Consider the following 25,650-nt stretch of genomic DNA (forward strand, 5'->3'; position numbering starts at 1 on the left):
GACCCATCATCACAGCAGATTAGTCTCAGCACCATGGCATTAGGACTGGGAGGGCCGGCCTGTTTTCTAGCTAAACAGAGACACATGGTCATTAGTGGGGAGCGTGACACCTCTATCTGTCTGTTTATGCCTCTCTCTCTTTTACTGGCTTCTGGTCAGACTAAGGGAGATAGAGACAAAAGAGAGACAGGGTTGGAGGGACTTTACTCGCTCCTGGATGGTGAATCCACAGAGCTCTGTGGGATCAGAGGCATACCACTGAGCTGAAGACATCTACAGGTTCAGTAGAGTTTATTGTTTCTAATCTTAGTCATGTTACACAGTAACTTTTATTAATAGCATGTGAATGACATTAGAAAAGGCTTTCAGTAAGGTCTGGCCTATATTGCCTTGATTTCCAAATATCCTCTTTAGAAAAGAAGAAGTGAATGACAGTGAGTGAGTGACAGCAGAGATCCAGCGTAATGATTCCAAATTTTTCTCCTTGACCAAGACACAATAACAACACTTCTAGACATACAGACACACACAGATCTGGAGCAGATCCAGGATGGAGCTGTACCTGGCCTTTCTGCTGGGGATCCTGCCCACTGCAGCTCAAGGTACGACTCAACACCTGTTTTCAACTATACTGCATCATATTGGGATTCATGTGTTGTGTTGTTGACATTGTATTCACTGCAGCTCTTCTGTCCTCCATAGTTTTACATATATATTACCAGACTAAAATGCAATTTATATGCAGCGGTGGAAAAAGTACCCAACTGTCATACTTCAGGAAAATAAATATACCTTAATAGAAAATGACTCAAGTAAAAGTGAAAGTCACCCAGTAAAATATTTCTTGAGTAAAAGTCTAAAAGTATTTCGTTTTAAATATACTTAATTATCAAAAGTAAATGTAATTGCTCAAATATACTTAAGTATCAAAAGTAAAAGTATAAATCATTTCAAACCAGACAGCACGATTTTCTTGTTTTATTATTTTACGGATAGCCACAGGCACACTCCAACACTCAGAAATAATTTACAAACGAAGCATTTGTTTTTAGTGAGTCTGCAAGATCAGAGGCAGAGATGACCAGGGATGTTCTCTTAAAAAGTGTGTGAATATGGCAATTTTTCTGTCCTGCTAAGCATTCGAAGTGTAACTAGTACTTTTGGGTGTCAAGGAAAATGTATGAAGTAAAAAGTACATTATATTATTTAGGAATGTAGTGGAGTAAAAGTAGAAGTTGTCAAAAATATCGAGGCAAGTCAGTTAAGAACAAATTCTTATTTACAATGACAACCTACCAGGGAACAGTGGGTTAACTGCCTTGTTCAGGGGCAAAACAACAGATTTTTACCTTGTCAGCTCAGAGATTTGATCCGAGCAACCTTTTGGTTACTGGGCCAATGATCTAACCACTAGGCTACCTACTGCCCCAATACCTGATACTTAAGTATATGTAAAACCAAATACTTTCAGACTTTTACTCAAACAGTATTTCACTGGGTGACTTTCACTTTAACTTGAGTCATTTACTATTAAGATATTTTAACTTTTACTCAAATATGACAATTGGGTACTTTTTCCACTACTAGTGTAATGTTTATGTCCAATGGCCAATGAGCACCGATAGTTTTTATCTATAATTTCTCTTCATATGACAAGGATTGAAAAGGATTTGCCAGTAGACTTTTGACTTGACTCATGATGATGACTGCTTGTCCAGCTTGCTATGTTAACATGATCAGTCCAATCAAAGCTATGGTAGATATAACATGATTTTACATGATTTTATCTGTGGCCAATGACCTTGAGTCCTCTCAGATGGGCACTTCTAATGTAAATCTATGGCAGCACTCAAGGGGCTTGAATTTTCAAGATCTCCCCGTAGATTCTGCGGTCCCCATGAGTGACAGAACACTGAGCCAATCACGGCGCAGCTAGAGAACATTACCAACCCCTATGCTCCGTATTTTCTCGCTGGCTGCCCCACCACCACAGAAAGCACTGAGCTAGGCTGAAACACCTGCATTTTAGAGCTGCCTTATTCAAGAAAGAAAAAAATGTATGCAGCTTTATCAACTCAAAGATTTTTTTAAAACAATGTTTGCAAACTGATATGTGACATGTTTTAATGCCAAAATAACATGCATGCAGGGCTAAATAGGTGGGGCTCTGCCCTGAATGATTGGTAGGAAAGTGAGAAAAAAATATATATATATTTAGCTTGCTCTCTCTCCCTCTCTCTTGCTTCTCCTTCATTTTTAAAGAAATATATTTGTTCAAAGCTGTTAAACTATTGTCTTTCTCTTTCTTTGAGTCAGCTACCAATCACATTTGATGCACTGCAGTGCAAGCTAGCTGTAGCTTATGCTTTCAGTACTAGATTAATTCTCTGATTCTTTGATTGGGTGGACAAAATGTCAGTTCATGCTGTAAGAGCTCTGATAGGTTAGAGGACGTCCTCCGGAATTTGTCATAATTACTGTGTAAGTCTATGGAAGGGGTTGAGATCCATGAGCCTCCTAGGTTTTGTATTGAACTCAATGTACCCAGAGGAGGACGGAAACTAGCTTTCCTCCGGCTACACCATGGTGCTACCCTACAGAGTGCTCTTGAGGCCACTGTAGACCTTCATTGCAAAACAGTGTGTTTTAATCAATGATTTGGTGACGTGAATATATTTAGTATAATTTTATCTGAAAATTATAGCGTTTTTAATGTTTCATTATTTTTATTTTTATGAGCCTACATTGGTAGGACCGTATTGTCCTGTACATCTGCTGCTGTTCTTGTTCCATTGCTCGACAGCCATTTGATAGGCAGCTAGTATACTTGGAGTCCATAGGAAGGTGGTGTGCAATGTTATCAGGAAGTCTAGACCCAATCAATACTGAATAGCCTAAAACCATGAGCACTCCCTCACTTTGACCCTCTGAGGTTGAGCTGTGGGCTGTGGTAAATAAGAAAATCTGCTGAACAACAAAACTCAGTTCTGCTTTGAGATAAATCAATAACAAGACATACTTTACATGTAAGAATGAATTGAGACAAAACCTATTGTGATTTTCAGATGTTGTTTTCTGATCCATGCTTTACCAGATACAGGAGAGTGGATGCTGAAATAAATCCACCACAAGAGAGCCGAATTAGAGCCCAATAGAGCCCAAATTAACCTTTTACCAAATAAGGTGTTAGAGAGGATAAGAAAAACATGTTATTTGAAGCCATATCCTACTGTAGATTTATGTTGAAGTTCTTCAAACTCCCTTAGCCCCTGTGATTTGCTGGACTGTCTCAAAGAAGGCATTGTTTGTCCCTGTATCAGCGCATCACCAGCAGTTAGCTTTGTCACACCCAAAGGACATATACATGGTTTTACCACCCCATACAGCTCCCTCTGTCTCACTCTGACCCTTCTGTTCGGGAAGAAAATAAGTAATTCAAAGATTTCTTTGTTTGTTTTTGTGTTGGTGTTTGTGGGTGTAAAAGGGCCAGGGCTTTACCATAGTCTAGGACGGTGGTTCTCAAACCGCTCTTCAGGGACCCCCAGCCGTTCCATGGATTTTTATTTAACCCTTATTTAACTGTATTTAACATGTATTTGATATATTCCAGAACTAGCACACCTAACTCAACTTGTCAACTAATCATCAAGCCCTTCGGCGTGTTCCTCTGCCCAGGTGTTTCTGTCGCATGCCAGATCTTACATGCCTGGATATGTATTTTATGTATCAGCTAACCATATAATATATTATAGCAATCTGGTGCCCGACCGTACTGTCAATGACGCAACACGCAACCATTAGTTGATGCATGCAACATCTGAGCAGGGGAACACGACCCTTGACTAGGTAAATCAACTGAACTAGTTCAGGGCTACAACTAAATTATGAAATGTCTGTGGGTCCCTGAGGGACTAGTAAATGTGTCTCCATTCACTCCCGTCCTCGGTAGCATGACATCGATATAGAGAAGAAAAGCAGAAGTGAGAGAGAGAATAGGATCTCTCCTTTAGAGCCAGACTGGCCAGTTCTGTAATTTGTTTCCTGAATTTGTGGTGTCCAAGATGACTCTTACTCAAATCAAATCAAATCAAATGTATTTATATAGCCCTTCTTACATCAGCTGATATCTCAAAGTGCTGTACAGAAACCCAGCCTAAAACCCCCAACAGCAAGCAATGCAGGTGTAGAAGCACGGTGGCTAGGAAAAACTCCCTAGAAAGGCCAAAACCTAGGAAGAAACCTAGAGAGGAACCAGGCTATGAGGGGTGGCCAGTCCTCTTCTGGCTGTGCCAGGTGGAGATTATAACAGCACATGGCCTAGATGTTCAAATGTTCATAAATGACCAGCATTGTCAAATAATAATCATAGTAGTTGTCGAGGGTGCAACAAGTCAGTAACACAAGAGTAAGTGTCAGTTGGCTTTTTCATAACCGATCTTTGAGAGTATCTCTACCGCTCCTGCTGTCTCTAGAGAGTTGAAAACAGCAGGTCTGGGACAGGTAGCACGTCCGGTGAATAGGTCAGGGTTCCAGCAGGTCTGGGACAACAGGTCTGGGACAGGTAACACGTCCGGTGAACAGGTCAGGGTTCCATAGCTGCAGGCAGAACAGTTGGAACTGGAGCAGCAGCACGGCCAGATGAACTGGGGACAGCAAGGAGTCATCAAGCCAGGTAGTCCTGAGGCATGGTCCTAGGGCTCAGGTCCTCCGAGAGAGAGAAAGAAAGAAAGAGAAAGAGAGAATTAGAGAGAGCATATTTAAATTCACACAGGACACCGGAAAAGACAAGAGAAATACTCCAGATGTGACAGACTGACCCTAGCCCCCCGACACATAAACTACTGCAGCATAAATACTGGAGGTTGAGACAGGAGGGGTCAGGAGACACTGTGGCCCCATCCGATGAAACCCCCTAAACACAGAGTGACCAAAAAGACATTCCGAAGAAAGAAAATGTGATTTGAGGTTTAAATCTTGTCTTGACAGAGTTAACTGAAATAAAACCAGTTGATATAACCATGTTTAGGAATCAGAGTTTCCTGGTCATGCACAGGGTGGCAGGTAGCATAGTTGTTAAGAGCATTGGGCTGAAAGATTGCTACAGTAGTTCGAATCCCTGAGTCGACTAGGTGAAAACCTGTTTGTCCAGGGTCACCGTCAATGATGGCTGATCCCTGGCTGTGACCCCATTCTCAGTGGGAGGAGGATATGTAAAACATACATTTCCATTTTACACCTGACACTTGTACATGTGTGAAAAAGGACAAATATAAGCACCCCCTATTTGAAGAACTCCATCCTAACCAATATGGTGCTTTCTAATCTGAAAAAAAAACTTTGTCAAATCATGACATCAGTGATATTCTGGTCAGACGTCTATAAAGATGCCAGAGTTTCCGACCCAGAATTCCCAGTTTGATGTCTGTTCAAAACAAATTTTCCAAGTTTAAGCTTTTTCTGAGTTCCCATTAGTCTTGAACCCACTGAAGTCAGAGATTTCCGAGTTCCCAGTTCCCAGTTGTTTTGAACACGTAGATTTATGATCTCATCTCTATGTTAACCTCAGCAGAATGGCGGCGTCCTGTGATCAAGCTAAACTCAGAGGTCGTGGTTGGGCCTGAAGTAGTACTGAACCCTGGCACCCCATTGGTCCTGAGGTGTGAGGGGGATGGGCCAGTCAACTGGCTAACCCGGTTGTCCAAACACAAGAGCTTAATCTCCAAGGGCAACGGGAGTGTCAGAACCTTCACGGTGGACCGTCCCTCTGCAGAACACACTGGGACATATAAGTGTGAATATACCAGTGGGAACGTCAAGGGCCGGGACTTGTTCTCTACGGTGCACGTATATGTTAAAGGTAAGCTCAGAAGAGGAGTGAGTTGCCGTTTGTTTACCATACCTGTAGAAAGGGTGTGTTGGCCAGTATCCCTCATTCTAACACATCCCACCTTCTCCACCAGACCCAGACAGCCTGTTTTGGACCAGCAGCACATCCCTGCGTGTGGTGAGGAAGGAGGGGGAGGACCACCTGCTCCCCTGCCTGCTGACCGACCCAGAGGCCACAGACTTGGGGCTCCGCATGGACAACTGTACCTCCGTGCCCCCAGGGATGAACTACACAGCAGACCCCCGCAGAGGCATTCTCATCCGCAACCTCCACCCCAGCTACAATGCTGACTATGTCTGCAGCGCCAAACTCCACGGGGTGGAGAGGACTTCCAAGACTTTCAACCTCAACATCATCCAAAGTAAGTAGGTTGAGTGTTGTGGAGGGATACTTTACTTAAAGGCGCATGCTTGATCAGGCCCATGTACCATACTGTACTGTAAAATTGCTATATATTCAAATTCAGGAACAAGTATTCGAATTGGCAAAGGAGCTTGTACTTTTCTTATACATGCTGTGTTTCTGGTTCCCTCTGTGTCCAGGGCTGCGTTTCCCACCTTATGTATTCCTGGAAAAGAATGAGTATGTTCATATCGTGGGCGAGAAGCTGAGCATCCACTGCACCACACACAACCCCAACTTCAACTATAATGTCACGTGGAATTACAGCTCCAAAAAGGCAAGCACTTTCAGAGTATCTGAAACAACCTATTTGTTCCACTGTTGGCCAAAATAAAATGCATGACAATATGTCTTGACAATGACATTATGTTATTTTCCTGTCTCTTCCTACAGAGATTTACAATAGAGCAGAAAGTCCAATCAGTGGACAGTAACCGTCTGGACATTGAAAGCATCCTGACCATCCCTGTAGTGGACCAGTCAGACACAGGCAACATTACCTGCATCGGCACCAACGAGGCTGGAGTCAACAAATCCACCACCTCCCTGATGGTTGTAGGTAAGTTATTGGATAACTCTAATACAATTCAGGCACACATGGGGATATTAGCACATATTCCAATCACAGAACTGGATTGTTAGAATCAACACACACTGTATCAAAACATTTTGCAACAGAAGCTTTTTTTGGGTGGACAAGTTAAGGAAGTCCCTCTCTGTTTCAGTGCCTAATGAAAACACTTCTGGCTGATCTTGAAGATAACCACTCCCATGTCTCTCCATGTCTCTGTCCAGAGGAGGCCTACATCCGTCTTTCTCCCCAGCTATCCTCCAAGCTGGCTCAGCAGGGCCTGTCCATTGACGTGAACGAGGGGGAAGACCTGAAACTCAGTGTCCTGATCGAGGCGTACCCTCAGATCATAGGCCAGCACTGGGACACCCCTACAGCCTCCTCCACGCAGGAACAAACCTTTACACGCTATAACAACAGGTGGGTGGGACTCATACAACAACAAGATGAAGAGAACTGACTGAGTGAGGAGTGATCCTCCTCTAGCTGTTTTGGGAAGGCGTTTGGGGCTTTGGGACTAAAGGGCAGCAACAGAAAACTGTATTTTAAAATGTTCACGGATCAAAGGCTCACTAGACCCCTTACTTTTTCCTCATTTTGTTACGTTACAGCCTTATTCTTAAATTAATTAAATATTTTTTTCCCAATACCCCATAATGACAAAGCAAAAAAACGGTTTTTTAGAAATGTTTGAAAAAATATATAATAATAATAATGTACATAGTACATACTCAGACTCTTTACCCAGTACTTTGTTGAAGCACCTTTGGCAGCGATTACAGCCTCAAGTCTTCTTGGGTATGACGCTACAAGCTTGGCACACCTGTATTTGGGGAGTTTCTCCCATTCTTCTCTGCAGATCCTCTGAAACTCTGTCAGGTTAGATGAGTAGCCGCACAGCTTTTTTCAGGTCCCTCCACAGATGTTCGATCGGGTTCAAGTCCGGGTTCAGGCTGGGCCACTCAAGGACATTCAAAGACTTGTTCCGAAGCCACTCCTGCGTTGTCTTAGCTGTGTGCTTAGAGTCATTGTCCTGTTGCAAGGTGAACCTTCACTCCAGTTTGAGGTCCTGAGCGCTCTGGAGCAGAATTTCATAAAAAATCTCTCTGTACTTAGCTCCGTTCATCTTTCCCTCGATCCAGACTGGTCTCCCAGTCCCTGCCGCTGAAAAACATCCCCACAGCATGATGCTGCCACCACCATGCTTTACGATAGGGATGGTGCCAGGTTTCCTCCAAACGTGATGCATGGCATTCAGGTCAAAGAGTTCAATCTTGGTTTCATCAGACCAGAGAATCTTGTTTCTCATGGTCTGAGAGTCCTCAAAGCTGGCTGTCATGTGCCTTTTACTGACGAGTGGCTTCTGTCTTGCCACGCTACCATAAAGGCCTGATTGGTGGAGTGCTGCAGAGATGGTTGTCCTTCTGGAAGGTTCTCCCATCTCCACAGAGGAGCTCTGGAGCTCTGTCAGAGTTACCATTGGGTTCTTGGTCACCTCCCTGACAAAGGCCCTTCTCCCCGGATTGCTCAGTTTGGCTGGGCGGCCAGCTCTAGGAAGAGTCTTGGTGGTTCCAAATTTCCTCCATTTAAGAATGATAGAATCCACTGTGTTCTTTGGGACCTTCAATTCTGCAGAAATGTTTTGGTACCCTTCCCCAGATGTGTGCCTCGACACAATCCTTTCTCGGAGCTCTATGGACAATGCCTTCAACCTCATGGCTTGGTTTTTGCACTGACGTGCACTGTCAACTGTGGCACCTTATATAGACAGGTGTTTTCCTTTCCATATTATGTCCAATCAATTGAATTTACCACAGGTGGAGTCCAATCAAGTTGTAGAAACATATGAAGAATGATCAATGGAAACTGGATGCACCTGAGCTCAATTTCGAGTCCCATAGCAAAGGGTCTGAATACTTATGTAAATAAGGTTTTTCTGGGTTTTTTTTGGTTTTTTTTTTGCAAAAAACATTTTTTTACCTGTTTCCGCTTTGTCATTATGGGGTATTGTGTGTAAATTGATGAGGACATTTGTTATTTAATACATTGTTAAATTGGCTGTAATGTAACAAATTGTGGAAAGGGTCAAGGTGTCTGAATACTTTCTAAATGTACTACAATTCAGAATGGGGAAACTGCAGAAGATTTGAAATTAGCTGATGTTTCCGTTTATTTGTTTATCTGGCACAAACTCAGAGGTGACCACCACCAGTCCAGAGAGTTCTGTACTATGAAACTAGAGTTAAGGGAAGGAAAGAGCTAAAGTTTTACCTCCGCTATGACACATAGCAGTAACTGTCTAAGGAGAACTAGCATGTATAAGTCACCAAACCACACCACAACATCTGCATTCATTCCACTTTTGTCCCAGTTAAACATTTCCAGTGATTCTACAATACACTCTTAGAAAAAAGGGTTCCAAAAGGGTTATTCAGCTCTCCCCATAGGAGAACCCTGTTTGGTTCCAGGTAGAACCCTTTTGTGTTCCATGTAGATCTCTCTGTGGAACCCAAAATTATTCTACATGGAACCAAACAAATTCTACCTGGAACCAAAAAGGGTTCTTCATAGAGTTCTCTTATGGGGACAGCCGAAGTGTCACGTCCTGGCCAGTATAAGGGTTAATTAGTATTGTAGTTTGGTCAGGATGTGGCAGAGGGTATTCGTTTTATGTGGTTCGGGGTGGTGTGTTTGTTAAAAGGGTGTTTGATTTAGTATTTCCGGGTTTTGGTTTATGTTTAGGTATTTCTATGTTTAGTCTAGTGTGTCTGGTTCTATGTTGAGTTAATTGGGGTTGGACTTCCAATTGAAGGCAGCTGTTTGGTGTTGCCTTTGATTGGAAGTCCTATATTAGTTGGGTGTGTTTGTCTTGTATTTTGTGGGTGATTGTTCTGTGTTGAGCCTATGCTTTGCCAGACTGTTGGTTGTTCGTTTATTCTCGTGAGTTCGTTTCGTTGTTTTGATGTTCATTTAGTCTGTAAATAAATACACACAATGAGCATACACATACCTGCTGCGTTTTGGTCCTCATTCACAGACGACAACCGTGACACGAAGAACCCTTTTAGGTTCTAAATAAATAGTACCTTGTTTTTCTAAGAGTGTACAGTCGTGGCCAAAAGTTCTGAGAATGACACAAATATTAATTTTCACAAAGCTTGCTGCTTCAGTGTCTTTAGATATTTTTTTCAGATGTTACTATGGAATACTGAAGTATAATTACAAGCCTCTTGCGGATTGACCACAAGTTCTCAATGGGATTAAGGTCTGGGGAGTTTAGAGGCCATGGACCCAAAATATCGATGTTTTGTTCCCCGAGCCACTTAGTTATCACTTTTGCCTTATGGCAAGGTGCTCCATCATGCTGGAAAAAGGCATTGTTCGTCACCAAACTGTTCCTGGATGGTTGGGAGAAGTTGCTCTCGGAGGATGTGTTGGTACCATTCTTTATTCATGGCTGTGTTCTTAGGCAAAATTGTGAGTGAGCCCACTCCCTTGGCTGAGAAGAAACCCCACACATGAATGGTCTCAGGATGCTTTACTGTTGGCATGACACAGGACTGATGGTAGCGCTCACCTTGTCTTCTCCGGACAAGCTTTTTTCCGGATGCCCCAAACAATTGGAAAGGGGATTCATCAGAGAAAATGACGCGGTCAGCGGTCCAATCCCTGTACCTTTTGCAGAATGTCAGTCTGTCCCTGATGTTTTTCATGGAGAGAAGTGGCTTCTTTGCGGCCCTTCTTGACACCAGGCCATCCTCCAAAAGTCTTCGCCTCACTGTGCGTGCAGATGCACTCACACCTGCCTGCTGCCATTCCTGAGCAAGCTCTGTACTGTTGGTGCCCCGATCCCGCAGCTGAATCAACTTTAGGAGACGGTTGTGGCGCTTGCTGGACTTTCTTGGGCGCCCTGAAGCCTTCTTCACCACAATTGAACCGCTCTCCTTGAAGTTCTTGATGATCCGATAAATGGTTGATTTAGGTGCAATCTTACTGGCAGTGAAGCCCTTTTTGTGGAGCCCTTTTTGTGCAAAGCAATGATGATGGCATGTGTTTCCTTCCAGGTAACCATGGTTGACAGAGGAAGAACAATGATTCCAAGCACCACCCTCCTTTTGAAGCTTCCAGTCTGTTATTCGAACTCAATCAGCATGACAGAGTGATCTCCAGCCTTGTCCTCGTCAACACTCACACCTGTGTTAACGAGAGAATCACTGACATGATGTCAGCTGGTCCTTTTGTGACAGGGCTGAAATGCAGTGGAAATAACTTTGGGGATTCAGTTCATTTGCATGGCAAAGAGGGACTTTTCAATTAATTGCAATTCATCTGATCACTCTTCATAACATTCTGGAGTATATGCAAATTGCCATCATACAAACTGAGGCAGCAGACTTTGTGAAAATTACTATTTGTGTCATTCTCAAAACTTTTGGCCACGACTGTAGATCCGGTCTGTTTTTCACTCAGGTATTCCGCAACCCTGCTGCTCAAGAGGATGATTGCACAGGAGCAGGGCCAGTACACCTTCTATGCCAGGAGTTCCATGGCCAACGCATCCATTACATTCCAAATCCAAATGTATCGTAAGTAAAGTATGAGTACAGACGTACTAATACACAGTGTCAGTTCATACAACAACCATACTCTCTGAGGAATACATTTTTTTTCAGCACAGCATCTATTGAACATATTTGTCTCTATTTTGAGTGTGTGTGAGATTTATTATTTGACCATGCCACTGACTTCCTCTGCTCTCTCTTGATTGGCAGAGAGGCCGGTTGCCGTGGTGAGATGGGAGAACATCACCACCCTCACGTGCACGTCGTTCGGTTACCCTGCTCCCATAATCCTCTGGTACCAGTGCTCTGGAATCCGAACCACGTAGGTGTTAGAGAGGGCACAGTGGTATGATATTGCCATTGTAAAAGATAGAGTTAATAAATATAGTATGTATTTTTTATTTTTATTATAATGACATATTAGGTATCATAACTAAATGGGGAACTCTGTCCTATCTGTGTCTTCCTATGGAACAGGTGCAATGAGAACGCAACAGGTCTCCAGATGCCTGCTCCTCTCTTGGCCCAAACAGTCGAGGTCCGGAGGGAGGAGTATGGAGCGGTCGAAGTCCAGAGCGTCCTGACAGTGGAACCGTCCAGCCATAGGATGACCGTGGAGTGTGTCGCCTTCAACCTGGTCGGAGTCAGTAAAGACACCTTCGCCATGGAAGTTTCCAGTAAGAGCCAGAGCACGGTCACCCATGGTTATCCTCAGGCTTACTGTCTTATCCTTAGTTCATACTCCTTTTTCCTGTGTCATCATAGTCAAGTACATGAACGGTACATGAACTGTCTGTTCTTTTGTTTATTCAGATTCACAATAGCCGTTACTTTAGCTGCAGCTACTCTTCCTTGGTTCCACATAAACCCATAACAAAGCCATCACACACAGAAGGTTCTAAGTGTGTCATCACAAGACACCCTGACTCTTCTCTCTGATTGGATAGATATAATGTTCACCTCCACTCTATTGGGAGCAGCTGGTGTTCTGGCCTTTCTCCTCCTGCTACTCATGGTCCTGCTCTACAAGTACAAACAGGTAGGACACAAAACACCCTCTGTAATATAGAAAATATACTAATAGACCAGTATGTGATCTCATCTAAAATAAACTAGGTAAGAAACTGATATATTCATGAATAGAGTATTCACAAATATATTTCGTTTGAAATCATTGTTACCTTTAGTCATAGAAACCATGGAGAACCCTTAGTTATTCAAATGGTTGACAAATGAAAATTTCCTTCCCTCTGAAGAAACCGAGATATGAGATCCGGTGGAAGATCATCCAGGCCAGTGAAGGAAACAACTACACCTTTATCGACCCGACTCAGATGCCGTACAATGAGAAGTGGGAGTTTCCCAGGGACAAGCTCAAGCTAGGTGTGTGGCCTTTCTTAGATAGGCTACTGCAGTGGTTTGGTTCTTGGAAGTTTGATGAAAAATGTAATTTGGCCTTACTACTGTTAGCCCATACAAACACATTGAATAACAGATTCACTACATGGAACAACAGATGGTCCCCCAAAAAGGAAGTTTGTTCTGAAGTGTCTGTTCTATATCTGTGAGATATAAGAAAGATTTTTCTGACATGTATTTGACCACTTATTTTTGACAAAAACTATCTCCATATACTGTATACAGTGCTTCCATTACTTTTTTTAACTGGTAATGGGGGACCTTCAGAGGAGTCTTGTGAGGCTTGTGGGCATCCTAAGGCAAAACAATGGACATGTACGTGTTTGTGAGAGACTCACCTTTCCACAGAGGGGTCATATTAGTGTGTAGCCCAAACTGTTCAGACACTACAGACAGAAGTTGGAAGATCGGCTGTACCGACTACAGAAGAGTCCCAAGAAGATGGTCGGGGTAGTAGAGCAAAACTACGACTCCCACAAGGGGGTTAAAGTACATTTCCTGAAATTCTGCACATTTTGCCATGTGGCGTAGCGAAAACGTTGCCGTTTTAAAGCAAGTTAGCTGCAATTCTACACATTTTGCCATGGGGCGGAGAGACGTTTTTGAAATTGTATAAATCATTTCATGCAATTCTGCTCATTTTGCCTTAAGGTTGAAACACATGTATGCAGTTTTTAATATGCTAACTGATGATCAATGGGCCCCGTCCCATCGGTAATTCGACCATGCTTACTACAAGTTTAGATAGCTGTCCGCTAGACTAACTTACCACGTTAAAAAAGACACAGCTGACATGGACTAATTGACTGCTGATGCACAACTAAATTTCAACATTGCACCTTGTGTATTCTATTATTCTAACTGTCAACAGTAATTTGAGACCTCGACTGATTTATTATTTAAGTTTTTTTGTGAATTTGCCAGTTTCCCATCCCTGGGTTAGATATTCCATACTGTATGGTGAATGAGTGGAATCTCAACTACATGTACAACTGTAAAGTGTCTTTATTTACGGAAAGAAAGGATATTGACATACAGTCAGACTAGAAAGTGATGCGTTGGATGTGTGACCTGCAGGAAAGATCCTTGGAGCCGGGGCCTTTGGGAAGGTGGTGGAGGCCACAGCCTATGGTCTGGGGGAGGACGACAACGCAATGCGAGTGGCTGTAAAGATGCTCAAAGGTCAGAATCCATTGACTTGAACAAGCTTTTTTAGTTCAGGAGTAGAATTGATCAAAGTCTGAGAAACCGTCTGTGATCACAGTGGTAGGGAAGTGTCATATGATTGGGTTTGTCTTTCTCTCTGTTTATTTGTCTATCTATCTGTCTATCGATCTATCTCTTTCTGCAGCCAGGGCCCACTCAGATGAGAGAGAGGCTTTGATGTCAGAACTGAAGATTCTGAGTCACCTGGGACAGCACAAGAACATTGTCAACCTCCTGGGAGCCTGCACTCAGGCGGGTGAGACTGAACACTATACAACACAGCTTCCTATCTGAAGAAGTACAGAGACATTCAGAGAATACAGTATCTGTATTTTTTTGTAAATGTATTTGAGTCAAATTTCATACTATGTGGAAGTTTGATAGTTTTCTCCATTTATTGAAAATATAAATGTTTCTTATCTCAGGACCTGTACTGGTGATCACTGAGTACTGTAGTCATGGCGACCTTCTGAACTTCCTGCGACACAAGCAGGAGACCTTCCTGAACTTTGTCATGAACATACCAGAAGAGACCAGTGACTACAAGAACCTCTGTGAGGGGAAACAGTTCATTAGAAGGTATGGATAATGTTGGCATGCACCAAGCTCATGAAAAATAAGGTGTACTCAGCATACACAGCAGCAGTCTTGTGAAGTAACCACTTTGTGTGATTTACCTCCTCCCGATCCCTCACGCTCCTCTCCTCCCCTGATCCCGTTCTCCGCTCCTTCTACCAGTGATAGTGGGATATCCAGTGTGTGTTCTGACAGCTACCTGGAGATGAGGCCTGGTCCCCAGCCTGTCAACTCCTCTCTGGGTAATTGATCTGTCTTACTCCCTTTTCTTTTATCTAGCACCATTCATTGCATTGGTTCACCAGTTTATTGTTGTTTGTCTCAGTTGGACATTTCTATGAACATAAAATTCTATTCTATCAGATTCTGTGTGTGAGGATGGTGGGCCGGACTCGTGGCCGTTGGACATGGAGGACCTGCTGAGATTCTCCTACCAGGTGGCTCAGGGCCTGGACTTCCTTGCAGCCAAGAACGTGAGTCACATCAACACAAAGTTTCACAACAAAGGTTGCGAAACAAAGCTTGTATAACTATATTTCACAGTTTGAGATTATGTTTGATGAAAATTCAGCATACTATAGTTTTTTTTAAATATCATCTCATAGAAATTGGAGATGCACTATGTGATGTTGTCGTAAGGTACTGTAACTGATTCTCTCTCTCTCTGTCTCTTTGTTTCAGTGTATTCACCGGGACGTTGCAGCCCGGAACGTTCTCCTGACAGACCGCCGTGTGGCTAAGATCTGTGACTTCGGCCTGGCACGTGACATCATGAATGACTCCAACTATGTGGTGAAGGGCAATGTGAGCAAACAACAACAACAACCTCAGTAACATGTTCAATGTCAATAAAAAAACATTCATGTATGTGTAATATGCGCTTCCTCACACCCTGTGTCTATAGGCGCGTCTGCCAGTGAAGTGGATGGCTCCAGAGAGTATCTTTGACTGTCTCTACACTGTCCAGAGTGATGTCTGGTCCTATGGGATCCTGCTATGGGAGATCTTCTCTCTAGGTGAGCTGGCATAAACATAGATTTCTCAACATAATAGATTTTGATATCTCTGGTGAAATCATTCAGTCATTCTTGTTTAGTTGTTTAATTCATGTGTCTTTGTTTAATTTCTTTAGGAAAGAGCCCCTACCCCAGTATCCTGGTGGATATTAAATTCTACAACATGATAAAGTGTGGTTATCAGATGTCTCAACCAGACTTCGCACCTCCAGAGATGTAAGTTACAGATTCAGGGCTTTTAGGTTTAAATAACCTTGTTCCCAGGCCAATTGGGCTTCATTGGGATATCCTTTTATAATATTATGCAAGACTGGACAAAGTCACCCTATGTTCCAGTCATACCCCCTTTTCAGCATTTGTAGTAAAAGTACATGTATTGTGCCATAAAAGCATTAAGCATTGCTGATTCCAGATTACTTGGCTGGAGTTCTGAGCCCTACATTGAAAAAGTAACAAAGCTCTCCTCCACAATCAAACACCCCACAGAAATGAGAAATAAAGAGTGTATTTTTCAATATCTCCAAGGCTCCATACATCTGTGTGTGTCGATTCGCTGTGGTTGCCACACTACCCGGAATAACTGTATTGTGGGTCCGGAGACAGAGCGACAGAGGGCGACTGAGACTGAGTCAGGACTTATTCATCTGGGCCCCTTTGTGTGGGGATGAGTCAGTCCTTGGTCAGGCATGGTTCTGCGTGTTAGCCACATGATCAGCAGACTGTAGCCCGGAACAGTGACCTTTCACAGACCAGGCAAGGAGAAGACTAGAGGGACTGTAGTGGCGTTTAGGAGGGGTGCATCTCCGTGCGTCACAATCAACCATATTTATCATTCTCGGACCTAGATACATACAACCCCAAAGATTGGCCAAAAAGGGTTCTAAGTAACACAAGGCAGAAGTATTGCAACTGAAAAGTATACTGTCCAGTTAATTTGATATGGACATGGTGGGATTCGAAAGACCACAGAGCTCTATATTGAGACAATCTTCTCCATGATGCTTGAAGGCCTTGTAGAACGATGATGAATGATACAAAATATTGCATTTTTTATACGGTATCGGAACCAATATGATATTTCAAAACAAATCATATTATATTTGTCACATTCGCTGAGTACAACAGTTGTAGACTTGACCGTGACATGCTTTCTTACGAGCCCTTCCCAGCGATGCAGAGTAAAAAATAACACAAGAGGAATAACATACACAAGAATGAAGCTACTGTATATTCAGTACAGCGAGTAGCAGTACCAGATCAATGTGCAAGGGTACGATGCACAGTATTTGAGGTATATATTTACATAAAGGCAGGGTAAAGTAACTGGGCATCAGGATGGATAATAATAAGAGTAAGAATAAAGAAGAATAAAATAATAATGTATTTATGTCCCACTAGGTATACAATCATGAAAATGTGCTGGAATCTGGAGCCAACAGAGCGACCGACCTTCAGCAAGGTCAGCCAGCTGATTGAGAGATTACTGGGTGAGCAGCCAGAACGTCCAGACCAGGTAACACAGACAGGGGGATGGATGTTTACCATGGTAGATAAGCTGTATAGCTCTTATCAGAATAAAACAGCATATACCCTATGGACAACATAAAACATATTTCATTGTCAGACTGGATTGACCAGATTTAAGCATTGTTTGAAGATAGCAATATGAATGAGTATTTGTTTTGAAACCTGTTATTTTCAGTGTTCTTCTCTCCTGTCCCAGGAGCACCAGAACGTCCAGCTGCAGCAGGACATGATGGTTGAGGAGTTGGAGCTGTGTGATGATAATGATGAGCCTAAGTGTTGTGACGGCTCCTGTGACCAGTCGTGTGAGCACGAAGAGGAGGAGCAACCACTGGTGAAGACCAATAACTATCAGTTCTGCTGAAAGCATAATTCTATTTCTATGTCTGACAGCTCCGACATCATCAAACTATCCACATTCTGATCTGGAATTCGTCCACTTTCTATCTTCTCCTGCTCACTGTAGAATCATTCTGGCAGCACAGATATTTTGTTAAAGCAGTGAAAAGCAATTTTTACGCCCTGTTTTACACTGTATACAGACAGGAAGCTGAGAGAGTCATGTCATGTGACTTGTTATATCCCATGACAAGTTTTGGAAAAACAAAGGCGAGAAATAATCTATCACAGATAGTGCCTTATTTGTGTAATTAATACATATAATGCCTTAATTTACATTAATTACTCTTCTTTGTATGTTTTGGAGATTATATTTTAAATCTATGCACGAAAGATGCACCTACCGTGACAGAACAGATTGTGTTGCTCACAGCATTTTGTAGGCTATTTGTCCTTTTAATGTCCATTATATTCTTCTGTAGCCACTACGGTGAGGGTTTATCTATTATCTGTGGGAAATGGGAATGAATGCTGGTGGCGTTTAAATTGACATTTGTCAGCGGGTTCACTTTCACATTGTAGGACTACCTTTTTTCAACATGCTATGCAGCAGCAAGACAGTACATTCACATTTACATTTTAGTCATTTAGCAGACGCTCTTATCCAGAGCGACTTACAGTAGTGAATACATTTCATACATTTTTTTTTCTTCCGTACAGTAGCAAACAATGCAATTGTATAATTTCTGCTACAGTATATTTGAGCATGTTCTATATTTGTATGATGGCTTAGTTTGATGCTGGATGTAATAACATGAGATACAATCTAACTGGGGACCACATTCTATGTATTGTCCTTCAGCCTAAACATGCTGCATGAACCATTGAAATGGATATTGAGACGCTATTTACGTCAATGAAAGCATGTGTATTGTTCTTTTATCTCTAGTCATAGTTGTTTCGTATGACAGTCACAGTATCTTCTGAGTTACTCTCGTGTTGACAGAATCACGCAGCTGACTAAATGACGCAAGATTTTAGTTGTGTGTTAAGCAATATTACTTCAGACTCAGCCAGTCGATGGCAACATGTGATTGTCACATCGACATATAGCCTATATGCTACAGTAGGGAATGAAAGGCAGATAAAACTGTGTAAGGAAATCTGTGGATCACAGTATGGACAACACAAAGGCTTTGTTTTTGATTGATTCAACCGATTCTTTATTTCTGTAACACTCAATATTTTGATGTTCATTCATTCATCAGTTCATCATTTTTTGGGGGGTCAATTATGCTGTAAAAATGTTGATTCATTGTATTGAATGTAGAATTCAGCTAATACTGCCTGCTGTAATTTTGATGATTGCAGATGCGAGCTCTACGTCAGAGTAAAAGCTATATGTCAGCTGTAAATCAGAATTGTTGTAAGGCATTTACTCGGATTGTCAGCAGCTATTCTCAATACTGAGTTGTAAGCAGAGAAAAGTATGAGCTTTTTATTAAAGGGAAATTTCAAAAATGTTCAATTGCATATTCATCATCTCCAGCACCACCCCAACATCAACATGTGAAAATGGAGCGTTTCTATGTTTTTTTGTTGTAAAAAAGATAAAGATAAGTATTTCCATTGACATCATTGGTGTGCATAATGTGATTTTAAGCATTTATGAGTAGGCATTGTCTTCTAATTGCTTGATGATGCCACTGCAACACAGGCTGCCGTTACACGATGCAACTTGCATGCAATTTTAGTTGCTTCTTCATTGCTTTGTGAAATAATAAGCAACTAATCTGCAACTTGGCTGCAAGCAACAACCAATCAAAACAAACACTTTTGTCACATTATCCATTTGAAGGTTAGGAATTCTGACCCAGTTGTCATGTCAACACAGCTGTCAGTGCTGTGCAGCACCATCAGTGGTCAAGGTTGACAGAACAGAGACTAGCACAACAGGAGATGTATACAAATGATTGTACATGGTTTAGCAGTCAATAAATTATATTTCAAACAAAAAATGTCCACCGTGAACTGTGCTAGCTAGCTAGCTGTGTTGGTGTTTGCAATGTCCTTTTGGCAAGCTAACAAGCTAAATTGTACATAATGCATATCTTCTATATCCTTGCTGTTACAATAACCAAATGGTTGGATAAACAACTCATTTGTGAAACCACAATGTAATGCAGCAGAAGACATGGGGAGAGTTTAGAATTCTCAAACAAGCAGCTTCAATTTGATTGGCTGTTGCATGCAAATGTAATCACGTTTGAGTAGCTTCATGTAACAGCAAAGTTGCTTGAGATTATGTCACTTGCAACCTGCATCTGTAGCGAAAATGTCGTGAAAGTTGCTTCGTGTAACTCCAGCCTTATCTTCCACTATCTTTTTTACTACAAAATATAGAAACGCATAATTTTCACATATGTTGATGTTGTGGTGGTGCTGGAGATGATGCATATGAAGTAAAAAGATTTTGAAATGCCCCTTTAACTGTATGTATGATATACACTGAGTATACAAAATATTAAGAACACCTGCTCTTTCCATGACAGACTGAACAGGTGAAAGCTATGATCCCTTATTGATGTCACTTGTTATATCCAATTCAAATCAGTATAGATGAATGGGGAGGAAGGTTAAATAAGGATTTTTAAGCATTGAGACAATTGAAACATGGATTGTGTATGTGTGCCATTCAGAGGGTGAATGTGCAAGACAAAAACGTAAGTGCCTTTGAACGGGGTAGGTGCCAGGTGCACCGGTTTGTGTCAAGAATTGCAATGCTGCTGAGTTTCACGCTGTGTATCAAGAACGGTCCACCACCCAAAGGACATCCAGCCAACTTGACACAACTGTAGGAAGCATTGGAGTCAACATAGGCCAGCATCCGTGTGGAACGCTTTCGACACCTTGTAGAGGTGGGGGTGCAACTCAGTGTTAGGAAGGTGTTCCTAATGTTTGGTATACTCAGTGTAATGTAAATGTTATTTTTACTTTACTGCTAGAAGGCAAAGGGCAACTCTGAAACTTGAATAAATATATTTTTCTGGCTTTCCTTGGAAATATGTAATTTCCATTTATCCTCGACTTCAAAAACGAAATATTTCAGCCTAGATACTCTATTGTACGTCTTAAGAACAAATAGGACCACAACAGGGAACAAAATGCTACATTTCTATGATTTTTAAACTCAGTCCCCATTTTGGATACAATAATGTCTTCTCTGCGTTCTTCTGAAGTTTCATTCCATGTTGTCATGGGAGGTTGAGCAATACCAGACCACCTAAATAGGAAGTAAGAATCACCCCAAACAACCTTATTCAACATAAATAAATACTTTTCCACTTTATTTAGAAAGTCTTGCGCAAAACCACTCAGGAAATGTAATCATTTAAGCTTCCCCGAGCTGAACCGGCCAATGGCACGCGTGCCTTGCTCAAAATGAAATGGAGGTCCGTGCCGCACGCTCATATTGTTAACGATGCAGCATGGTGCATTGTTCAGAAACATTCATCTCTTTTCCATAAAATATGTTTGAGTTATAAAACAATTTTTCATTGTGAAGGCAGATAAAGCGTTTTTTTTATCAAAAGTAATGCCTTTTGCATGTGAAAACACAGAATCCTACTCATTACGGGGTGTTAATAGAATCCATTGATTGTTCTCTTGAAATTCCATTTGAGCAGCTGAGATAGAACAGTCCTGACATTTGGAGCCACTCCTCCAACTGGAGTTTAGGCACAGTCTCCTGTAGACCTCCTGTAGTCCTCCACAGTCTCCTGTAGTGCTTTCACATCTGCCATGAGGCAGATGTGAAAGGTTGTCTACTTGAATCTTTGAAAACATGTCAGTTCAAAACAGAGGATAAAATATCAAAACAGTCTCACTGATAATGAGAAAGCACGAGAGGTCATTAAATACACACAGTTATTAAATCATAATAGACTTCTAGACAAAACATTAAGCACTCCAATATTGAAGTTAGTCAACATGGACAATATGTTCTATTCTAAAACTATGTGAACATTCCTTCAGTCAAAGTAAAGCAGAGAGCAGTAACCGTAGTAACGTTCAAGTTTAGACTCTTCATAAGTTCCTCTTCTCTCACATAGAAAACGAATTGCCCTTATTTAGATTCATTTCAAGCCAGCAAATTCTCTGCTGGACTGATGAGAAAATAAGTTACAGACTATAACTCTGGTTAGCAGCAACACCTCTGCTTCTTTGAAAACACTCAAGCATCTCTTTTTGCACCTTACATTGAAGGCCTCCCAATACAATTTGTCTGTTTGTCATGTCAATAGATTTAGTAAATGTTGTTGAGGCATGGTTGGCTAGCTAGCCTTTTTCATAGACTGACAGACTGAATGGTTGATTGACAGGTTGATTAACTGAGTAATAGTTGAATGGATTATGGTGGATGACTGATTGACTGATCGATTGATTGATATTCTATTGGATGGATTGACTGGTGAGTTGTATGCGGCTAACTGATGGAGGCAGATCTGGGACAGCTCGCCTGCGGTGAGGTGTGAGGGTGTCGCGAAGAGGCCGTTCTGAACACGTATACACGGGGAGATCAGAGAGACCAGCAACTCATCCTGTCAGAGATAAAAGAGACAACTATCAATCTCCTAAACACACACAATCAAAACAGAAATAAACATACATCGAGACATAACTTACACCCACACAGGGTCCCTACCCTGTTGCTCTCTGGTTGCAGCCATCTCTCCACAGCAGTCCCGTATGCCTTTGGGCTCCTCTGCACTGTGCTCGTCCAACCGGTATGGTCTGAGCTGGCCCTCGTGGATCAGACGCACCACAACTGACGGGTCAGCCGGAACCCACACAACATGTAATCAGTAAGTAGTGGGCATTATTTGTGTCCTGATATTGTGCAACAGTGTTTTTTCTACTTGTTTATTCACATCCTTTTAGTTACTTTTTGGATAAACACAAATGATAATGAATCAAAAATCAGAAATCTACAGCCAGAGAGCTGTCGTGACTACTTACCTGTGTTGTGTGAGTAGGAGGGCCTTGTCCTTCTCTGTGTTGATGACGGTGGAGCCCCTCCTCAGTGGGGGGGATGAAGGGGGGCGATGATAGATGCGTCAACCTGCGTGATGGCGACGCTGCAGGGGAACGCTGCCTGCTCAATGGCCTCACTCTCCATGGAAGAGAGTGAAGTCATCCACATGACTTCCACAGAAGTCCACATCCACAGAAGTCATCCACATGCACCTCATCTGGAACCCCGAAATCTGGCCACGTAAAATACAGGAGGGAGGGAAGAGGGAGACACACTGGTATCCACATAAATACAACACAATGCATGCAGACACAGCTTGAAAGTCCTGAAAACGGGCCAGGCTAAAACAAACTCAATAAACCACAGAGGCCACGTGAAAAATGTATGCAAAAAAAGGACTACTAAATGTCTCTATTTTTATGGCTGTAGGATCTGTGGTTCTTTTAACAACACTGAGACCGAGGTGAGCCCTTTGTACACAATACACATTGAGATACAATATACACATTTACTACTACAGTACACATTAATAAATACATGTTAAAATACACCAAAATACACAGAAATATGCAAGTCTCTTTGCAGTCTCTCCATGCCCTCACAGTCTCCATCCTCTCTCACCTCCACATTCCTGAGCTCCAGCACGTTGTGTGTGTATTACCGCTAGTACATCTCCATCTTGGGGGCGATGCCACACACACACACACCACAGATCATGTCATTGTAGTCCCTCACCGTCAGACACTCAAATGCCCAGTAGCCACTAACTAGCAGCTCCTGGACATTGGCCAACTCCTCGGGTCTCGGAGATTTGACTGATCGACAGAGGGAGAAGGAGTTGGAGAGAGGGGGGAGAAAAGCAGATGGTGGGGTGAGAGGAGGAAAGAGGAATGGAGGATGAGTAAAAATACGAGCGAGAGAGAGGGTTGGATGAAGAGAGGAGAAAGAAAAGAGAAAGAGTAGATGAAGTTAGAGCATGAACAAAAGGAATAGCTCAAAACCATCTGAACTGTCATTTGCTCCAAGCGAGTCTAACCAGGGTGGTTGTGGATGTGGTCCAGGGTGGTCCTGACTGCCTGGTTAGGATGCTGGCCCAGTCTGAGCTGGCTCCAGATCTTAAAGAATAGATCCACACTCACCAACAACCTGTTGCCAATGTTAAACAGGCCTGGGTGGAGGTCGGTGAAGCTGTGTAGGGCCAGACACTGGGGGTTGAGACACACCTTCAAATCAAATGTTATTGGTCACATTCAGCTGGAAATAGGCTGTCTGGATCAGAGTATCAGTCAGCAGCCAGCAGTCCTCTTGCCTTGCTACAGAAATATGAGACAAAACACCAGAGACACATGATAGAGACCTTTCCATAAAGATAGAATCACCACAGTTGTTATTGTTTTTGTTGCAGAGCTGAGAAGCGTCATCCAGCATGGTAAAAAAACTATGCCGTACATATTGTGCTCTTCTATCACACGTGTGATGATATCAGAGGGTAAAAAACAGTGTTTGATGTTTGCAGTAACTTCTTTGTTGTTGTAATATCCCAAACGGACGTGGCCGTTTCATAATTAAGGATTCCAGCTTTAAACCAAACTATTGTACAAAACACCAGACATGTGAAACAGTGACCAACCATTGAGCTAAAACAAAAACAAAACAAAACTACACAAACAAATCTTCTCACCTCTGTCCTCCCGTAAACAGGGATAGTGACACAGAGCGCAGTGTGTGGCTGCAGACTCATAGAACCGTGACCAGCCTGACTGGACCTGCACCTCCCCCAGGCCTCCCTGGTCCTCCTCCAACTCCTGGTCCCCAGCCTGGGTGGTATTGAGGACCACCTGGGTGGAGTTGAGCTCCTGCATGTGGGCCAGGGTGTCGTGGAGCTCAGCCTCACTCTCGGGGATCTGCAGGGCATGGTGTAGCAGCTGCAGGGTGGACTTGCGCTGGAGCTCCCTCTGGGCTGAGGACAGGGTCTGGTATGGGTCTAACAGAGCTACTGAACCACCCTGAGGGAGGGAGGGAGGGAGGGAGGGAGGGAGGGAGGGAGGGAGGGGAGGGAGGGAAAGAGGATAGGGGGATGGAAGGGAGAGAGTGAGAGTAAGAGAAACAGTGCGGGAGGGGGAAAGAGAGGGATAGAGGGAGAGATAGGGATACATGAGACAGGGGGATGGAGAAGTAGAAGAGGAAAGAGGGAAAAAATGTGAGAGAGGATGAGAACAGAGAGATGAGGTTAGAGAAGAGTAAGGAAAAAATCAGATGCCAACAGCGAGACATACAGCAACACCAAAACATTGCGTGATTCCCTCCAGCAATGCACAGATAGGAGTCAACCTGTGCCCAGCACATGCCCCTTTGCCCTCACGCTTTGCCTCCTGCTTTTTTTTTTTTACTCTGAATTGTTGGGAAAGGGCTCATAAGTAGCCTAAATTTGTAAAGTCTACATCTGTTGTTTTTGGCACATGTGACAAATACAATTTTATATTAGATTGCGAACGCCCGGTATCCAAACATGCATGGCTTGAGATGCGGTCGCCAGTCGAGTGTGTGTAGTTAGCAACAGTACTGCCACAGCAGCATAACACTTGACAACACTTGATTTTTGATTTACTGAACATCAGCGTCAATATTCGGTCTGGTTGGCTCATATGCGCAGCAGAGAGGCAGAAAGACAGAGAGGGGCCGCGGCATCAATGAACTTCGCTCCGACTCAATTCCATCCCTTCCTCAGGCGGTAGCAGCAACACAGATAGTCTAAACTCTTGTTAACCACAATATACATATAATACATAAAATATCCACACAAGCCACTAGCCAGCCAGTCATACATCTTGACTTATACGATTCTGAATATTATCTTATGAAGTTATTATTTAAGAGCATTGAAGATAAATCACAAATCAGTAAACAGAAAATAAATAAATAAAATGGGCCTCCCGAGTGTCACAGCGGTCTAAGACACTGAGTGCTGAGGCATTATTACAGCCTCGAAGTTCGATCCCAGGCAGTGTCACAGCCGGCCGTGATCCGAGAAACCCATGAGGCGATGTCCGGGTTAGGGGAGGGTTTGGCCCGGGATTTCCTTGTCTCAACGTGGTCTAGCGACTCCTTGTGGC

The 25,650-nt window shown here is 42.7% G+C and overlaps 1 protein-coding gene across 4 annotated transcripts; it reads left to right on the forward strand.

Annotated features, from left to right (window-relative positions):
* The first annotated feature begins 98 nt into the window (after positions 1–98).
* Positions 99–20,553, forward strand: LOC106604846 (macrophage colony-stimulating factor 1 receptor 1). 4 transcript variants are annotated; one of them, XM_014199900.3, is made up of 22 exons: positions 99–279; positions 494–602; positions 5,567–5,857; positions 5,961–6,248; positions 6,430–6,566; positions 6,683–6,848; positions 7,085–7,280; positions 11,331–11,446; positions 11,633–11,744; positions 11,900–12,099; positions 12,370–12,461; positions 12,679–12,805; positions 13,919–14,023; positions 14,193–14,303; positions 14,473–14,626; positions 14,786–14,865; positions 14,987–15,096; positions 15,305–15,427; positions 15,528–15,639; positions 15,756–15,855; positions 17,038–17,152; positions 17,363–20,553. In XM_014199900.3, the coding sequence occupies exons 2-22, from the start codon at positions 551–553 to the stop codon at positions 17,525–17,527; spliced, it is 2,952 nt and encodes a 983-aa protein (XP_014055375.1). In that variant the 5' UTR covers positions 99–279; positions 494–550; the 3' UTR covers positions 17,528–20,553. The 4 variants fall into 4 exon arrangements, with proteins under 4 accessions (XP_014055375.1, XP_014055377.1, XP_045574194.1 ...); XM_014199902.3 differs by having other exon boundaries at positions 5,570–5,857; XM_045718238.2 differs by lacking the exon at positions 99–279 and having other exon boundaries at positions 307–602; positions 5,570–5,857.
* Positions 20,554–25,650: the final 5,097 nt, after the last annotated feature.

The sequence above is a fragment of the Salmo salar genome, chromosome 05 (assembly GCF_965601325.2).
Source record: "Salmo salar chromosome 05, fSalSal1, whole genome shotgun sequence".
NCBI lineage: Eukaryota > Metazoa > Chordata > Actinopteri > Salmoniformes > Salmonidae > Salmo > Salmo salar.